This window comes from Coenobita brevimanus, chromosome 99, assembly GCF_032717465.1.
Source record: "Coenobita brevimanus isolate Jiangsu-jjx chromosome 99, ASM3271746v2, whole genome shotgun sequence".
Lineage (NCBI taxonomy): Eukaryota > Metazoa > Arthropoda > Malacostraca > Decapoda > Coenobitidae > Coenobita > Coenobita brevimanus.
The window spans coordinates 8,969,871-8,989,546 of NC_137052.1; the positions used below are offsets into that span (position 1 = coordinate 8,969,871).

Genomic DNA, 19,676 nt, shown 5'->3' on the forward strand with positions numbered 1-19,676 from the left:
CGTAATCAAAACTCCTGGAACAGAAAACCTGATAAATCTGGGAAATCGTCTCAGACTGAACCCCAGCAACAAGGCCATTCTCAGAATAATGGCCCAAGGTCCAAAACCACAGTGGAAGGACCAGGGGCAAAACACTCAGAAACCTGAGTGGAAGAGGTACAACAAGTACCCTAACCAGCAGCAGTATCAGCCACGCAACCGACCGTCGGGACAAACTTTTTCACCACCAGCTCAAAAGAGGCAGGAAGCGAACGCAGCCTTCATTCCTCAGCAGCAGCACGGTGGTCACGTCCCTACCAGTATGGGTACTCCCCCACAATTCACTAGTCCCACAGTGACAGTGAACCCCCCTCCACAGATGGCCAATGTTCCATCTCCACATGCGGTGAGTACAACCCCTCAAGTATATAATTCTCAAGACACAATGTTTGCCGCATCAATTCAGCAGCCTCATGAGTGGCTAGCTGCTTCCTCCACAGGCCCTCCCACAGGTGACAGTACCTTCCTTGTTCAGCCAGGGTTAGTGGGAGGCATCCCTGTGAAGATCCTGAGAGATAATGGTTCCTCACATTGCTCTGTCAAGCAGAGTTTAGTTCGGCCTGAGCAGTATACAGGTCGACAGATCCATGCAAACCTTACTGATGGATCAGTGAGATTGTTCCCTGAGGCATGTATCCAGGTGGCATCTCCATTTTATACTGGTACGACACTCGCAGTTGTCATGCCAGAACCCTTATTTGACCTTATAATAGGCAACATTTTCGGTGTCAAGGATAGTTGCACCGAACATAACGCTACTCAGACTTTGGCTGCTGTGGTAACACGAGCCATGGCTGAGGCTCCAGACTGTGTCACCTCAGTGATCATTGAATCGCCGCAAGATCTGATGTGTAGTCAACTTGATGTACAAGAACAACATTCTGACCCGACACTTGCTGCCGTGCGGAACAAACAAAAGGGTCGAGTGATTAAGTATTCACGGGGAGGTCGAGCCAAGTTCCTTCGCAAACAAGGACAGCTCTACCGTGAGTCACGAACACCTGAGGGCGAGGTTCAACTGCAGTTTGTCGTTCCCGCCAAGTACCGCCTAGCAGTGTTACAATGGGGTCATTGTTCAGCCTCAGGAGGTCACATGGACAAAAGGAAGACCCAGGGCCGTATCCGAGCTGACTTTTTCTGGCCAGGGATGGGACGAGACATAGATAGTTTTGTCCGTTCCTGCAGTGTGTGTCAAAGTAACACCACTAATCAGGGACATGTCCTTCCTGTGCCGTTCATAACCACACCCGTAATCTCTGAGACAGTTGAGAGACAGGGTAGTGGTGAAGTGGGTGCAGACCTGACGTCTCACTTGTTGGCCCCACAGGACACAGTATGTCCAGGGCCTGTACATACATACGAGTATTATGTACCGTAAGTTAAGGGGAAGTTCGAGAGAGAACTCAGCAGAGGCAACTCGAGGCTACGGAAGCCCGAGTTTGCACAAGGATTCTCAGCTCCCCGATATTAATATAAGTACTGTAGGTTAAGGGGAAGTTTGAGAGAGAACTCCGTAGGCGACTCGAGGCTATGGAAGCCCGAGATTGCACAAGGATTCTCAGCTCCCCGATATTAATATAAGTACTGTAGGTTAAGGCACAGGTTGAGGACCCGTGTGCAGTTCGAGGCTACGGAAGCCCGAGTTTGCATAAGGATTCTCAACTTGTCGACACTAATCGTGTGCTGTAATTAATGGCGACCTCGAATGTACGAAGCTTAGGCTGTCACTCGTATTTTTCAGCCAGAGCGTACTTTTCGTAGCATGTACTGATTGCTAGGCAGAGAGAGTAATTGTAACTTAATAAGAGTTTTTGTCTCATTGACACTTTTGATGCTCCACCTTAATTGATTTTGCAGGTACAGCAATGGGTGTAGCAGTTTTGCTGTGCGGGCCAGCTGATCGTCTGCCACACGCTGCCGCCTCTTCTCCTCTGCCTTCGTCGTCGCCATATTATTAATATTTACTGTGTCATTTTACACGTAGGTACAGTTACACCACAACTGTTACACCTACACCATGTATTACATACATCACGCTACACAACAAATAGTTGTCAGTGTAAATGTAGCGACTTTTCGCTCAGTTTGACCTGAGTACAGGATTTTCACCATCGTCACGGAGTTTTTTCCCTCAAGCTTGCCTCTATTAACGTAAATACGAGGTTTTTACGCTCATTGGCGATAGTGATTTTCTCCTGTAGCAGGATAGCACACACACCACAGTGTGAATCTTGTGTGACTGAGTTAGGAAGTGTACATATATATATATATCCACAAATTTTTTCCCATAAGGAAAAAATTCATTTTGTAGGGGTGTAATGTCACAAATCAAATTCGCGACATTTCCCTTTTGTGAGAAACCGCAAACTATTAGTGGAAAACTCACTGTGTATCGCTCAGTTAACCGTTTCTCTCTCCATTTCGGTGGTATACTTTTCAAAACATTCGTCACTGCTTCAAAAGTTACCGATCTAATGCATGTCACTAAGTGCTCTACTGAGCGATACTATTGTTTCTTTATTGTTCGCCCCTGCTTGCCTCAACCGCTAGCCACGCCTTCTTCTGGTGGCTTGTGCGTCCTACCCATACATCGTATTTGAATTCAGTCCAGTGTCTGTTGTCACGGAGAGAGGTTCTGTGCTCCAGAAGTGAGAGGTCAACCCAGGCTCCACTAGACTACAGTTCTCCAGACTCCCACCCTTTGTTGGTGATACACTGCATTCATTGACCAGTATTTCTTTTCGTTTTCCTAGACTTAAGAGTTTAGTTAAGGTGTTTTTCCTAGGCATAAGAATTTAGCTCTTGAATGAGTGAGTGAGTGCGATCTCATTAATTTGATTTTGAAATGTAATGTTAAATTTATTTTGTAATCAATAAATTTAACAGTTTTTTTTCTTGAGCTTAACGTAATGTAAACTCGTCTTTCATTTCTCCGCAATTAAGCTTATTTCTCTTATAGCTCCTAGCTTGCATAAACGTTTGCCATTCATAACTGGTACTTAGGCCAGTCTTGTGTATTAAGCTTAAAATCCGTTGTGCCTCCTAGGAGTTAAGCATCAGCAAGAACCTGATACTATTATTAGTATTAGTTATTTATTGTCAGTGGTGAAGTAACTTTCTCCAGAGGCTAACAGTACTAATAAACAGCAACTGAGTAATTAGTCTCTGCTGTGTACTGTTGAGAAAGTTTATAAATTCTCATTCTTAGAGAATCGTGCGAAGCAAGCCAGCGTAGAGTAATCATTGCTTGATTTATTAAGACAATCATTGTCCCTGCTCTGCAATATTATCAATATTATTATCATTATCCTTTAATAATTGCATATATTTTAAAAACCCCGTGAGAGCGACCTCTGAGCGACCATTGAGCAGCCTTTGAGCAACCAATAACGTGCATTGAAAGATCACAGTGGCGACCACTGAGCGACCATTGAGCAGCCTTTGAGTGACCAATAACGTGCATTGAAAGATCACAGTGGCGACCACTGAGCGACCATTAACCCGCGGCGTCCCGTCGACGTACTTCCACGTCCTCACGTTATGTCACTGCCAATCCCGTTGACGTACTTCAACGTCCTGCAATTGCAAGGTTCATAATTTCCACAATTTTCAAAATTCGCGCGAGATTTTCGATTCGCCCACGTACCCAAGCCTCCCCTACCTGCCCCCAGGCGGGCAGCGTCCCAGACCCCGCGTGACCTGTGCTCGCCCTTGTCTTGGTCACTCACCTGTTAGCAGGTCAGACATGGTGCGTAAAGGTCTCTCAGACAACGAAATACAATCCGCCCTGGATGCCTTCACTGGAGATAGTGATTCTCCACTTGATGATGATGTGGTGGATCGAGATTATGTGCAGCCTGAGGAGGAAATAACAAGCAGTGATGAGGAGGTCCCTTCGCCCCGGAAAAAGCAGTATGTCACGTATCGTAAGGCAAGGGAAGGCCAGCCTGCACCCAAAACACCTGAATGGACCTCTCTCCATCCCCTAGAGAGAAATTCTGATGAGGACGAGGATGAGGACGATGACGATGACGGCGGCTTAGGACGTGATGTTGCCTCGTGGTTGGGGAAGGAAAAAATATCTCCCCGAGGATCAGAAGGTGGGGCGAGAAGGCAAATAAAGTATGGCCTAGTGTTTTGTCTGGGGAAGGCGAAAGTGGTGTGGTGGGAGTGCGGGGTGAAAGGGAAGTGGTGTGAGGGAGGCAGCACGAGCACGTGGTGCACGTAGGCCTAGGGGAGAGGAGGTGCAGCCACTCCCCAGCACGTCTTTCGCCATACAATATTCCCAAACTTCCTCCACACAGCCCCAGGATGTGGGGAAAGAAAGGAAAGGGAAGGGAAAGGGTAAAGGAAAAGGGAGAGGGAAGAGAAGTGCGAGTGATGAAAGGCGCCGCTCTCCACCTCCCCCACCACCACCAATGTTGCGTTGTGCCTTCAGCCATGTTTCAGAGAGTACCATAACTTCCAACACTACTGAAACTGTGTGGGATGGCGATATGACGCTCAGTATAATGGTAAGGCCAGTCAGTATGTGCCAAGTCTTATATAAACTTGAAACGGGTGTAATGTTTGCAGGAAAGTAATGTATAAGTTGAGAAATAGTGTAAGTTGAACGAAGTGATATGAAAACTACACCCACTGTATAAATCTGCGAAAATATGACGCTCAGTATAACAGTCTGGTCAGTAAATATGTGATAGCAAGAATATAAAGTGGAAACGGGTGTAATGTTAGCATGAATAAAACGTATAAGTTGAAAAATAGTGTAAGTTGTAATAATTGATGTCATGAGTACACCCACTGTGTAAATCTGCGAAAATATGACGCTCAGTATAACACTCTGGTCAGTAAATATGTGATAGCAAGAATATAAAGTGGAAACGGGTGTAATGTTAGCATGAATAAATGTATAAGTTGAACAATAGTGTAAGTTGTAATAATTGATGTCACGAGTACACCCACATTCTGGTCAGTAAGTATGTGATAGGAATTATATAAAGTGGAATTTGTTGTAATGTTAGTAGTAAGGTATTTTATAAGTTGAATACTAGTGTAAGATGAAACAAATGATATCGCGATAACACTCCCTGTGTAAGTACGCGCTAATATGACGCTCAGTTGCATCGTAAGTTCTGAAATTATGTGATATCAATTATATCAAGTGTAAACATGTGCAATGTTAGTGGAGAATTATTATATAAGTACAAAAATAGGTTGTAAGTTGAAATAGTTGTCATAGCGACTTCACCGTGTGTGTTATTATGCGCTATTATTACGCTATATATTTACGTAAGGCCTGAAATTATCTCAAAACAGTTCTATAAAGTTGAAAAGTGTATAATGTTAGCTGAAGTAGATGGGAATGGTAGTGCTTTGGTGGACATCTGTGCTGGTAAGGGGTTGGCAATAGCCAACACCTACTTTCGTCATAAGATGATCCACCGGTATACATGGAGAGTAATGAGGAGGATGGATGGTGAACTTGTTGAACGAAAGGCAATGATAGAATACGTGTGTGTGGATGAGCGAATGAGAAGACAAGTGTTGGATGCAAGGGTGTGGAGAGGGTGGGGGAATGGAGTCTCGGACCATCACTTAGTGATGGCCAAGGTAGAGCTGCAAAGAAAGTGGTTGAGGAGACGAAGGGGAAGACAGGAGGAAGCAGCTCCTGTGAGAAGAGTGGAGAAATTGCAAGATAGTGAGAAAAGGACAGAGTATAAAAGCATAGTGGAAGAAAGATTGGGAAGGTATGAGCTAGAGCAGATGGAAGGGGTGGAAGACGTATGTAAGATATTCACGGAAGAGATAAGCGCAGCGTGTGAGGCGGTTTGTGGAGTGAGGAGGAGATGCAAGGGTGTGCAAGGGACAGCATGGTGGAATGATGAGGTGAAACGAGCTGTGGAACAAAAGAAGAAGGCATATGGTGAATGGTTGGCGAGTAGAGGTAGGGGAGAAGTTGAGAGAGAGAAGAGAGAGGTATATGTGAGCAGGAGAAGGGAGGTTAAGAGACTGGTGAAGGAGAGTAAGAAGAAAGTGGATGAAGAGTTTGGGAGGAATCTGAGTGTGAAATGGAGGGAGAGTAAGAAATTGTTTTGGAAGGAGGTAAAGAAAGTAAGGCAGTGTGAAAGGGGAAATAGTAGGGGAGTGAAAGATAGGAATAATAGATTGTTGGTGGAGAAGAGAGAGAAATTGAGGAGATGGAAGGAGCACTTTGAGGATTTGTTGAATGTAGAGAGTGAGAGCAGTGTGAGTATAAGTGGTTGGGGAATGGCTGGGAGAAGAAGAGATGAGAGGAGGGAGGAAGAGATCAGTAGGTCGGAAGTAGTGGAAGCGATGAAGAAGATTAAGCTGGGAAAGGCCCCAGGAATTGATGGAGTGTGTGGTGAAATGCTGAGGTATGGGGGTGAGATTGTTGTGGAGTGGATATGGAAGTTGTGTAGATTGGCTTGGGAAGAGGGAAGGGTTCCAGAGGACTGGAAATCAGGTATAATTGTTCCTCTGTACAAAGGAAAAGGGGAGAGAGAAGTATGTAGTAACCATAGGGGTATTTGCCTTCTTAGTGTGACTGGTAAAATGTATGGTAGAATACTCATTGATAGGGTTAGGCATATGACAGAGGAGCTAGTTGGAGAAGAACAAGGGGGATTTAGGAAGGGAAAAGGGTGTGTAGATCAGATATTTGTTCTAAGATGTTTAGTGGAGAAGTATCTAGAGAAGGGAAGGAAAGTGTATGCTGCCTTCATGGACTTGGAGAAAGCTTATGACAGAATAGATAGGCAAGGTATATGGAAGGTATTAAGAATATATGGAGTGGAGGGGAAATTGTTGAGTGCTGTGAAGAGTATGTACGAGGGAGCTAGGGCTACGGTGCGAGTGGATGGTGAGCTGAGTGAGTTCTTTGATCTCAATGTAGGACTGAAACAGGGGTGTGTGATGTCTCCATGGCTGTTTAATATATATATGGATGGGGTTGTAAAGGAGGTGCAAGGTAGGGCAGTGGATGTGGGGGTGGCCCTAATGAATGAGGGTGAGATTTGGAAGCTTCCGGTGTTGCTGTTTGCTGATGATACAGTATTGTTGAGTGAAGATAAATGGGAGTTGCAAGGTTTGGTGAATGAATTTGGGACAGTGTGTAGGAGGAGGAAGCTGAAAGTTAGTGTAAACAAAAGTAAAGTTATGGTGTTTGAGAGGAATGAAGTCACAGAGTGTGTAGTGAGGTTGGATGGTGAGGATATGGAGAATGTGAGTGCATTCAAGTACTTGGGTAGTGTGATGAGTAAGGATGGAACTTTGGGGGATGAAGTACGTGAAAGGGTACAGCAGGGAAGAAAGGTTGTTGGTACACTGAAAGCAGTGATGAGAAATAGGGAGGTGAGTATGGAAGTTAAGAAGTCACTGCATGATGGTATTGTGATCCCTACCCTGACGTATGGAAGCAAGGCGTGGACCTTGCAAGAGGGGAACAAGTCAAGAATGAGAGCAGTGGAAATGAGTTACTTGAGAGGAGCATGTGGAGTGACGTGGAGGGACAGGTTGACGAATGAAGAAGTGAAGGAACGTTGTGGGGTAGATGTGGATGTGGTTGAAAAGATTAGGAGAAATACACTGAGGTGGTTTGGACATGTGGAGAGAATGGAAAATGAAAGACTGACTAAGAGGGTGTATGTAGGTGAGGTGGAGGGAGGGAGAGGGAGGGGTAGACCGAGGATGAGGTGGAGGGATGGAGTTGAGAGGTATATGAGGGAGAGGGGGGTGAGTTGGGGGGAGGGGAGTCAAATGGTGGGTGACAGAGTGACTTGGAGGCGTTTTGTCTGTGGCCACCCTTTGCGGGATTAGGGCGTCGGGCTATAGATAGATAGATAGAGATTATGTAAGTAGAAAAAACACAATACGAGTTGAAACAACAGTCACAGTGAGTTCACTCACTACGTAAATAAGCGCTAACATTACGCTAAATGTTATCAAAAGGCCTGTGAATACGTAAAAACAGTTCAATAAAATGTAAAATGGTATAATGTTATTGTAGAAGTATTATGTAAGAAAAAAAAATGATATGTATCATGATTTTCGAATGTTAGCGATTCATCGTGACCAAGTTGCCCGATTTTGCTCGTTTCGCACGATGGTACAATGCTTATTTCTGCTCTATTTTTGTATAAAATCCAATATACTCTTTTATCACATGTTTTTATGTTTGTAATAAATACATATCTACTTACTTTCATTGGTTTCCCAGACTTATAATACCATAGAAAACGTTAGAGGCTCAGACCGCCTACGGAGAACACGGGGCCAGTGTGACCAAGGCATACCTGTTTAAGGTAATTATAGACCCCGGGGAACAATTTCTTTGTCACTGACCATTGTTTCTGACCAAAAGCAAAAGTTTTAGCAAAAAAAAAAAAGGGTCGAAAAATGGTCGGGATTGGGGGTTACCAGTGGTGAAAAAGTGGTCAGGACGGGGCGGGTTAAGCAGCCTTTGAGCGACCAATAACGTGCATTGAAAGATCACAGTGGCGACCACTGAGCGACCATTGGGCCACCTCGGCGACGCTTGAGCGACCGCAGTGATGCTTGAGTGACACAGCAGCGACCTGCAGCGCCCTCGCAGTGAGGTGGCAATGACTATAAATAGGGGGCCACAATCCGCGGTGTTTCATTCTATCTGTGGATGCTGAAGATTCAAGAACTCTCAAAACTCAAGACTCAAGAAGGTCTCAAGCCATCATGCCTCCCAAGGGTCCCAAGAAGTGTCCCAAGATGAAGGCCAAGAACCGGCGAGGTGCAATAGCTCCTGAAGATGGCCAAGAAGGAGGTCCTGCTGCCCAAGGTACTGGTCCTGCTGCTGAAAGTCCTGGCCAAGGTCAAGGGGATGAAGATGTTCAAAGTGCTGGCCAAAGTGATGGTGACCAGGCTGTAGATGACCCTCAAGACTCCTCAGGAGAACACCCCTGCTGTGTTGCTGGTCGTGGCCGTGGACTCCGTGAGCCCACTGCACCTGCTCCTGCTGCAGCTGATCCTGAAGCTGCTGGGCCTGTACATTTGGTCTAGGAGTCAACTGACTCTGAGATGTCTGAGGGTGGCAACCAAGCAAAGAGGAAGAGGAAGGACAAGGTGGTGGGGAACCTTAGTGAAGCTGATGAGGAGTCCATGGTCGAGTGGCTCAGGGAGCATCCTGAGATCTACAATAAGAAGATGAGGGAGTACAAGAACCCATAGAGGAAGGAGGCCTTGTGGCAGGAGAAGGCTCAGGAGCTGGGGAATGACATCGAAGTGCTGAAAGTGTGGTACAAAAGTCTCAGGACTCGTATGGGCCAGCTAATGAAGAACAAGTCCAGGCAGGCTGACCAAGAGCTGACTGACAGGGACCAGTGGGTCCTGACCAACCTGGAGTTCCTGAGGGTGCACATTCTTGCTGTGCACAGACGGCTGTTAGTGAGTGTCAGTATATTTTCTCAATAGCACATGTATCCTTTTCATTTTTAAAATTTTACATTTTCATAATAATTTCATTTTTCATTGTCATTGAAATCTTTTAAAATTTGTTAAAGAATTGTGGACTTATGAAGTGTTAAATTTTGATACTTTCAGCTTGCCCAGAGGGTTGCCCCCCAAGGTCCAGCTCCAGTGGCTAGTGATGTCCCCGACACCTTGGAGGAGACTCCTGATGCCGCTGATGCATCATTGTCCAGAGCCGACACCCACATCAGCACCACTTCCAGCTGCACAACGGCCACTCGAGGATAGCCCAGCCATGTTAGGAGGCCAGCCGAGCAGGACGAGCAGCTCCTCACGTCCGTGGAGGATTATACCCAGATAATGTCCATGCAACAGCAGCTATTCGACCGCCTAGGGCCCGAAGGTGACCAAAGGAGGTTCAGGTTCACGAAGTGGGTGCGGTCAACCCTGTTCAGCGTGGATCATGAAGTATGGAGGCACTGCCAGAAGGATATGACCCAGGTGTTGTACCGCTACATTGAAGAGAACAATACAGCTCGCCAATCCGCTGCTAGTGCTAGTGCTTCCTCTAGTGTGTGTGCTCCTCCGCCTCCTCCTCCTGCACCTGCTGCACCTCCAGCTGCTCCGTCCTACCCAGGACCGTCCTCTGCTCCTTATGGCCAGGCACCTGCTCAACGGATGTGGCAGCCCCCACCCCATCAGTGGCCCACAAAGGTGCAGAACCCCACCTCTGTCTGAGGCTCGATGGAACAGAACTGGGTTCAGCAACAGTTCCCACAGATGAACTTCCCGCCGTGCCCTTTGTCTCAGTCTCAGGTACGTCCCTGCTCGGCCCCTCCTACCAGCTCGACCAGTACCCCAGAGTCATTTAGGTTCAGCGGATTGAGTAGTAGCCTGCTACGTGACCTCGAGAACGAAACATTGCAAGTAGATGATGGTCAACCTGGCTCAGCCAGAGCCAATGAGGTTGCAGCACCAGACCGAGGCAGCGACCAGCTGCTCACAACACCACAAGCACATGCTACTACAAGTGACGGTGACTCTTAGACTGTTGTGTGTTTGATTCACCACTGAGTTTTGTGACTGTGCTTTTGAGACTGCTACTACTAGTGACTGGTTTCTGCTCTCTGAAGGATTTGTGTTATATACTGGATTCACCACTGCGTTTTCTTGAGACTGTGCTTTTAAGACTTTTTTTTACTCTTTTCCATGGGACTGTGTTTGAATATTTTTTTGACTTTGAATGTGAATGATGTATGAGTAACAAAGATTATTTTTAAAAGTTGTTTCTTCTGTTGTTGTATTTATAAACATACTTGGGAATCAAGGATTATACAAGTTCGGAACATACTTTGGAATCAAAGTATACAAGTTGGATCCGTACTGTATACACACATACACATACACAAAAATAATCTTAGGGAAAAAAAATAGCACAACGTTATGACAAAAAACTTTTAAAAACATACAATGTAAAATAAACTTCATATCACAAATAAAATTTGTAAGAAATAAATTACAATAAATTTTTCTCTTACGTTCCTTAACAAAACATCTTTTACTTCTGACATAAATTCTTTTTTGACATTTTATGTTTTTCTGCTTGTATGTAGACTTTGAAAATTTTTAAAAGTTTTACTTGTCATAACTTTGTGCTAAGTCTTATTTTACTTGATTCCAAGTGTCAACAGTCTCTTATTATTTCTTACTATTTCTTTTACTATGATAATATTAACAATCTATTTATTCAATGACAAGTAATATCACAACTTCAAATTACAACAACACACAATTCAAACTTCAAATCACAAGTCCTCAGCAAATGCATTTCAAATCACATGTCCTCTGTAAATGTACTTCAAATCACTATTCATGATGGGAATTACAAGTCCACACACACAACATTTGAGCTCAAATCATTCTGTCTTGCCAAGGAACTGAACCAGCTGTACTATTGAAATATAATCTGAGGTACTCTGAGTGCCGCTTCCCTGCTCTTGTGTCATGATTGGGTCCAACTACTTGTTCCACCTCATGCATGTTGGCTTGTTGTTGCCATTCTCCTGGGATGAGGTTATGATTCTCATCTTCTTGATCCAGTCCGGCATTCTGTAGGACTGGATATCTCTCGCGCATTAAGTTGTGAAGACAGATGCACTTTTCCAGTACATCCTGGACTGCATCAGGCAACAGCTGCATCTTGGTGAGGAGCAGCTGAAATCACTGTGCTAGAATGCCGAACGCATTCTCCACCACATGTCATCCACGAGAGATACAATAGTTGAAGATCCGCTGTTCCTTGGTGAGTCTCCTGATAGAGTACGGCTTCATCATGTAGGTCCTCAGGCCAAACACATCATCACCAAAGAGGAAGTATGGTGTGTCATGGTCATCATTCAGTAGTGGTTCCAGATCAGGGAAGTTGATGGAACCATCATCGAGGCACTGCTTTATTTCTGATTCATTGAAGATTTGACAGTCAGACATTGAACCCAGGCCACCAACATCAATCCAGAGGACCTTGTAGTTAGCATTGACCAAGGCAAAGAGCACCGCAGAGAAAAAGTCCTTGTAGTTGTGGTATAGGGTTTCTGTGTTCAGAGGACATTGCAGGGCAACATGCTTTCCATCAAGGGCACCACATGGATGCGGCACATTCCACCTATTCTTATAGTCCTATGCAACAGCATGCCACTCATGAGGGGTTGTTGGGCATGTGATAACCTCATCCTTGTACTCTTCTCAGATCGCTCGACACATTTCTGGCACAAACATGGAGATTGTGTTACACACCACTTGATACTGATACTGGAGGGTAGGGTACTTGTCCCCAGTAGCTAGGTACCTGAGGATCACAGCCAACCTCAGACCAGGTTCCAAACTTTCTCTCCAATTGGTTTCTGCTTTCGTCATTCTTGGGCCAACCATTTGCAACAGCTCGTCGAACATCGCCAGCTCCATGCGGAGGTAGTTGTAGAAGGAACTTTCATCTCCTAGCCTCAGTTCTTGCATCAGTTGGCTGTAGTCCCCGAACTGTAACCTTCTTTGTTGTGTCAGCCATGAGCGGACCCATCAGGTACTTGGTCTCCTTCTTCTGTGCCTCCTCCTCCTCCTCCTAAGCGCAGCAATGGTCATCTGGTTCAGGATCAGTGCTTGGTGACCTTGTAGGAGGGCAGCATGCAGCAGACCTTGGTTGTTCATCTTGGAATCTTGACCTTCTGGAGATGTTTTTTTCTTCAACAGCTAGGCTGAGACTGATAGAAGAGCACCAAAATCAGCTCATATATATATAGCCAGGTGCTCCCGGTCGCTGAAGGGTCCCTCAGCGGTCGCCATGGTGGCCCAAGCAGCACCTAAACAGCGCTCAGGGGTCGCCTAGGTCGCCAGAGCATTGCCGAATGGTCCCTCAGCGGTTGCTGTTGGTCGCCATTGATCACACAGAGCATGCTGCTAGGTCACTCAATGGTCGCCGTGGATCGCACAGAGCATGCTACTAGGTCGCTCAGTGGACTCATAGGTCGCCCAGGGATCGCCACGAAATTGCCCAAAAAATGCATTATAGGTCGCCAAAAGAGTGCCCAAGGGTCGCCAGAGGAGTCACAAAGAAACAGGTTTTTATGAGTTTTGGCGACCTCGCTGCAACCTGCCCATTTTTTGGTCACTCAAAGGTCGCACAGAGGTAGCCTGCATGTGTCACGGGGGCTTAAACAATGACATTCATGGTCTGGATACGGTTCTTGGTGAAGAAGGTGCCTCTCATGAAGACGTTCAGAAAACTTCTCAGGCCTTTTTCTTAGTGCCATATGGACAAAAGAGGGCCTCTTCTATGAATGAGGCAAAATATAACATTAAAAAAAGCAAAGGAAGCCACCTCCACTCAAGAAGCTGTCCCCTGTGGACAAAAATCTCTTTTTCCACACATTCAGAGCTCATTTGCATTTGCAACTGTGGAAAGATGCTGTCAAAGACGGCCCTGCAGCTGATGCAAATATCTCGAGCTATGGCTGGAAAATCACTCAAGGAAGAACAATGCCATGTATAGCAGATCAACCAGTGGCTCCAGCACAACTCCTTGGCATTATCAGCTGCAGCTGCAGTGCAGCAACCACATGTACAATAGGCATTATTAATGCAGCTGCAAATCATCTGGCTTGTCTTGCACGGACTATTGTCACTATGAAGATGGGGGTGGTTGTCACAATCAACCGACTATTCACGAAGATGACGGTGAAGATGAGGGAGAAGAGGCGATTTGCAAAGAAGAATAGTTCATTGTCTGAGTTTTTTGTGTGAACTTAAGGATTTATGAATAAAGCACTTACTCGTACTTAATTTTACTTTTATCATGAATAGTTTCTGGGTGACGGTGATACGCTAGTCGTCATGTCATTAATTAAGAGTGACCACGAAATCAAATTTACCATATGTCTGATGTGCAGTAGTAAATTCCGTGAAACGTGCCTGAGAACAAAGAATCCCATCTGAAAGTGACAGCATTATCCTTGACTAATTTTTATCCAAGAAATTACTTGATAGTCATCGGAGATTGGCGATTACTGATGTTTGAAAATTATACATGTTATGCATTATAGAAACATAGAGGGTTGAAAACATGTTCAATGGATTCCGTGGGGTAGAAAACATTGGTATAAACACCAATATCAAATCTGTAAGTGTATTTATATGGAAGATATGAGAGTTTTTAAATGTGACGTAATTAGTATTCAATTATGCTAATTACACAAACTGTCTGACATGTAGATGATGGCATCCCTGTGATTCTGAGTCCCTAGACCCCAGTGATCATATTTCCATAAAAATACTTCGGTGGAAACAACATTTCTGAGCTCACATGGTTGGCAGCTAGACTGTTTCTCCATGTTGGTCAATTGAGTGATGGATGGCATGAGTTAAACGATTGGGTGTATTAACAGTGGATCTTTCGTGGCGAAAACCATACTCTATTACTAATTAAGTCGTTGGATCCAAGAGATTTAACAGTTTGTTAAGTACAATCTCAAACGCATTACAAAGAGAATATGTGATAGCTATTGGTTAATTGTATAATTAAAGGGATCGAGGAACCCAATAATTATGGAATGAAAAAGTACGTATGCATAGTCTGAACAATTTAGTTAGAAGCGAAGCAGGTTCTCTGGAACACTTTTTCGAAACGATTCAAGGAATTCCATCTGGACCTTCAGCTTTGTTGGCTGGTAATTGTCTAAGATGGATTTAATGTATCTACTTTACATCTTCTGTGGAGCAATTTCAGGAAAGTCATGTTCTAGCGCTGGAAGGTTCCGACTGTCTTTCTCCAAGGCAGAGTTTCTGGCAAACATACAGGCAAAGATGTATGCTTTTCCACCCTGGTAGTTTATAGTGTTTCCATCTGAAGATTTGAGTGGTGGAATGGTTGATGACTTGTTAAAGTTATTTCTGATACAAAGAACAGCTTACCAGACTATTTTATTATCATTAGGATTCTTTTTATTGTTTGAATGCATGGTTGTGAAGAAAGTTTGATTTAGAGACATTATTTACTGCTTTTGCTTGGTTTCTAACAAATTTGAATTCACTGAGGAATTTGATCGTTTTTTACCACAAGTAAGAGTTACTGTACATGCTAAGGATTTTTAGGTCGTTGCTCTGGTACAGTTGCTGTCAGACCGTTTAGGTGAGTCCGATCTTTTACTAAATTACTGACAGAGTATGAACAGCTCTATACCAGCTTGTATTAAGTTATTAATATTAGATTAGGTAAAACAAATGCCAGTGGAGAGGAATGACTCCCATGGAATATCAATGAGTTAATTTTTAAATCCATCCCAGTCTGCTCCTATCAAAATCCCAACTGATCACCCTGCCTGGTCCAGAACGGGTAGGTTTGGGGCAACGGACTAATGAGTTTTGATGAGATTGTGGTCCATCTATGTCTTTCATCCATCCATTTATCTTTGTTTATTTACCTTTCTTTCCATTTATCTGCCTATCCACCCAAGCATCTATCTATCTGCCTGTCTTTCTTCCCATAAATATCTTTTTCCCTCTCCCACTTTACATCGCCCACATTTGATTCAGTGGTCCAGCCTCGTTATTGCATTGAGCTCCGGACCCTGAATGAAGCACTCGAAATAACTGTCAGCCTAGTGTCAGACTTGTGTAGCAAGTGTCGGACGTATTGCAAAATTAAGTGTACACATTGGGAGGAATTGCTTGAGAATTTGTCGGCGTTGAATCCCAGAACAATGTGTATAATTGGAGAAATTGCTAGTGAATTCGTTGGAATATTGTCGGAACAGTGTCACTCTCGCTTTGGAATGGTGCCAGGATTGTGTAAAATCTGTGTCGGAAATTAGTAGGATCTGTGGGAGAATTTGCCAGATTATGGTGGCATAATGGTGTGGTATTTGTGTCAGCGCTGTGTCAGATTTCGGCACAATTGTCTCGAAGCTGAGTGGGAACTGCGTCGGATTTATATCAGAACTGTCAGAATCGAGTCGGAAATGTGTCGAGCTCTTCATCTTCCACATTCATTCGTTGATCATCACTATTATATTGCATTTCTCTTCATCAGTTTATCGAATTTCTAAAGAAACCTGACAATATTTGTATTCTATTCATGTCAAAATGAAATATATAAACAAACCAGGGTATTTTGACCCCTTGAATCCAGGTGACGTCCTTTTCAGCTTATTCTTGCTGCTACCAGACCACTTTGTTGTGAAAATTAGGATCGGCCTGTCATAATGACGAAATTTAATAGTAATGTGTGTAGCCCATCCATTTCGAAAAATCAAGTAAGACTTACAGAATCATTACAAGGTGTCAAGATAAAAGCGATTAAAAAAAAAAAAAATCCGCTCATAGACTTAACTCCCGTGCTCTAATGGCCTGTAAAGTTGTAGGGCGTCACCTGCTGTAAAAGAGACTATAGTTACCACTTAACTCATTCAGTACAGTGGCTTATTCTTTTGTTTATTATTGCAATTGAAAGACACTTTTCTTCAACATAGGGAACATTTTGTGGTGCGGAAAAGCTTGATGTAGCCTCAATAAACTCCTTCAAAACAAACGATAATTCATAATAAAAAAAAAATAAAAGAAAGAAAAATTTATGGTAGCACCAAGAAACAAATTAAAAAGGGCAGTGAAGGATTGAAATTCATGTGGTGAATCTAAGGTTCCACATCTCCCGAACTATAATCAGACTTAACATTTCCCTGAGTCATGACACACATTTTAACTCAGATTTTGACCTCAAGGAATAACAAACACTGACGACAAAGGAATTTTCTTCACTCTCTTTCCTTTGCTGTCATCGTGAAAAAAAAAAAAAAAACGATTATTTTCCTTCCAATATATATATATATCTATATCTATCTATATATATATATATATATATATATATATATATATATATATATATATATATATATATATATATATATATATGTATGTTTTTTTTTTCTCTCACAAAGAAGAAAGCAAGGAGACATTCTACTGCAGGAATCCACAACGTTTTCTGCTTCTTGAGCCACATCATTAAACTAATTTGTCAGCATGCGCTTCTCCTCACAACATTCATCCAGCCAGCTCGATCTCCTGTCAGTTCCCTAGCCTCACCAATTTCCAAACCTCTCTTCCCACACACATTCATCCACCATATATCTCCACCTTCTCCTTGGCCTAGCTCGCCTCCTCCCTTCTTCGAATTTGCTCAGATATACCTTTTTTGCCATTCTATTGTTATCCATTCTCTCCATATGCCCATACCATCTCAGTACACTCTCGTCGATTCTGGTGGCCACCGACTTCCTCACTCCGCATCTTTTTCGAATCACATTATTTCGTAACCTATCCGGCCTCTGTACTCCACATACACGCCTCAACACTCCCATTTCCACTGCTTTTACACTTGACTTTTCATTTTCATGGCACACCACAGTCTCATATCCATATGTTAAAGTTAGAACTAACACTCCTTCATGTAAACCTCATGCAGCTGCAGCACTCAAACCTCTGTTTCTTATCAAGGCCTTCATTGCACCAACTACTTTTCTTCTTTGTGTCTTTCTACTTTCAACTTCTTTTGCACATTTTCCTCTCTTTTCTATCACTGTACCCAGGTATTTAAACTCTCACCAATTCCAGTCTCTCTCCACTCACTGTAACATCGCACTGGGAGTCACCTTCTCACTCAATAATCATCACTTTACTCTTTTCTACATTTACTGTCAAGGCACGACGCATACAAACCTCAGCAAAACTCTGCACTAGCCCACCAAGTTCTTGTCTGGTACTTGCAAGTAGTATTTCATCATCAGGATACAACAAATTTGAGATATTCCATCCATCACCATTCATTACCAACGTCATCGCTCTCTCTATTACTCGTGTTTTTACTTCTTTCATCACCCATCCATATATATATATATATATATATATATATATATATATATATATCCATATATATATATATATATATATATATATATATATATATATATATATATCCATATATATATATATATATATATATATATATATATATATATATATATATATATATATATATATATATATATATATATATATATATATATATATATATATATATATATATATATTAAACAACCATAGGGACATCACACATCCTTGTCGCACGCCCACACCGATTGTGAACCATGCACTTAGATGCCCATTAACCCTTTCACATGCTTCACTACCATCATAATAACTCTTGATGGCAGCTAGCAGGATACCCTCTACACCGTACATGCGGAAAAGTTTCCATAATCCCTCTCTGTCCACTTTATCATATGCTTTTCCCAGATCCATGAATGCCATAAACACCTTATGGTCCTTCTCACAAGCCTTCTCTACTGTCTGCCTCACTGCAAATACTTGGTCCACACATCTCTGCCACTCCTAAAGCCACCCTGTTCATCACCCACTGATATCTTTCTTACATTCTCTATAATAATTCTTCCATATACTTTCCCTACCACTCTCAATAAACTTATGCCACGATAATTCTTGCACTCCCTTCGCTCACCTTTATTTTTGTACAGGGTACAATCGCAGCCTTCTTCTACTCTGCAGGCACAGTTTCACTCATCCATGCCTTCTTACATATCTCCAACAAGCACTCCAATCCACTCTTTCCACTACACTTAAGCATATCTCTGCATACTCCTCATCAACCCCGGCTGCTTTCCCATTTTTCAGCCGCTTCACAGCACTCTTCACCTGCGTGAGTGTCACATCTCCTAGTATTGCATTCCTTCCCTGCACAGCCCCAAAACCAATCATGTTTACAGCTGCTCTGCTCTCTCTATTCCCATTCATCAGGCTTTCAAAATATTCTTTCCATCTGGTCCTTACTTTATCTCCTTGGGTTAATAATCTACCACCTACATCCTTCACACCATCACATTACTTTCCTCTTTCACTTCTACATTTCCCCACCACTTTCCAGAATAACTTCCTATTTTCAGAGTAGTTCGCATTCATCTCTCTTCCTAGATCCTCATTTACCTCCTTTTTTCTCTTCACTAGTCTCTTTATGTGCTTCTTGCTCTCAACATATTCAGTTCTTATTTCAACTGAACCCCTGTTCTGTAACCACTTTAGCCACTTCTTCCTCTTTTCCTCCACTGCTTTCTTTACCTCCTCATCCCACCATGCCGTACCTTTCATCTTTGTTGTTACTCCTGCCACACCACACACTAAGCAATCCCTATATGCATTCCACAGGCTGTCCAGATCCATTTCATTCAAATCCAGTAATTCTAACTCCTCCTCTACTTTGGTCCCGTAATCCATTTCTTTGATCCTCAGCTTCTCAACTTTCAGTCTTTCTCCCTGACTGCTCCTCTCTCTCCTGATCACCTCACTCCTTTCAGCTTGATCTTGCATACCACAATCATATGGTCTGACAGACCTCCACATCGTCCTCTCACAGCCGTCGTTTCGGCAACCATTCCCATCATCGACCTCTTTACGAACATGTAATCAATCAGGCTTCTTTCAACAAGATCCCCGTTTCCTCTATACCATGTATATTTATGTGCATCTCTGTGTTTGAAACACAGGTTACAAATGCACAACCCCCTCCCCTGACACATATCCTTTAGTCTCTTCCCATTATCATTTTCTCCTGGTACTCCATAACA

General features: G+C 43.3%; 1 protein-coding gene across 1 annotated transcript; it reads right to left on the reverse strand.

Moving 5' to 3' along the window:
* Positions 1-11,757: 11,757 nt before the first annotated feature.
* Positions 11,758-12,459, reverse strand: LOC145414413 (uncharacterized). The gene is made up of 2 exons (XM_080283950.1): positions 12,292-12,459; positions 11,758-12,174 (listed from the first exon to the last, which is right to left on the reverse strand). Exons 1-2 carry the CDS (start codon positions 12,457-12,459, stop codon positions 11,758-11,760), a joined length of 585 nt encoding a protein of 194 aa, XP_080140076.1.
* Positions 12,460-19,676: the final 7,217 nt, after the last annotated feature.

What these genes read in the sequence shown, in the direction of transcription:
- LOC145414413 (XM_080283950.1), bottom strand. Translation starts at nt 12,459, where the DNA reads ATGGAGCTGGCGATGTTCGACGAGCTGTTGCAAATGGTTGGCCCAAGA. An exon ending in TCCAGTATCAGTATCAAGTG is followed by an intron (nt 12,175 to 12,291) that starts GTGTGTAACACA and finishes GCTGTTGCATAG; the next exon opens with GACTATAAGAATAGGTGGAA.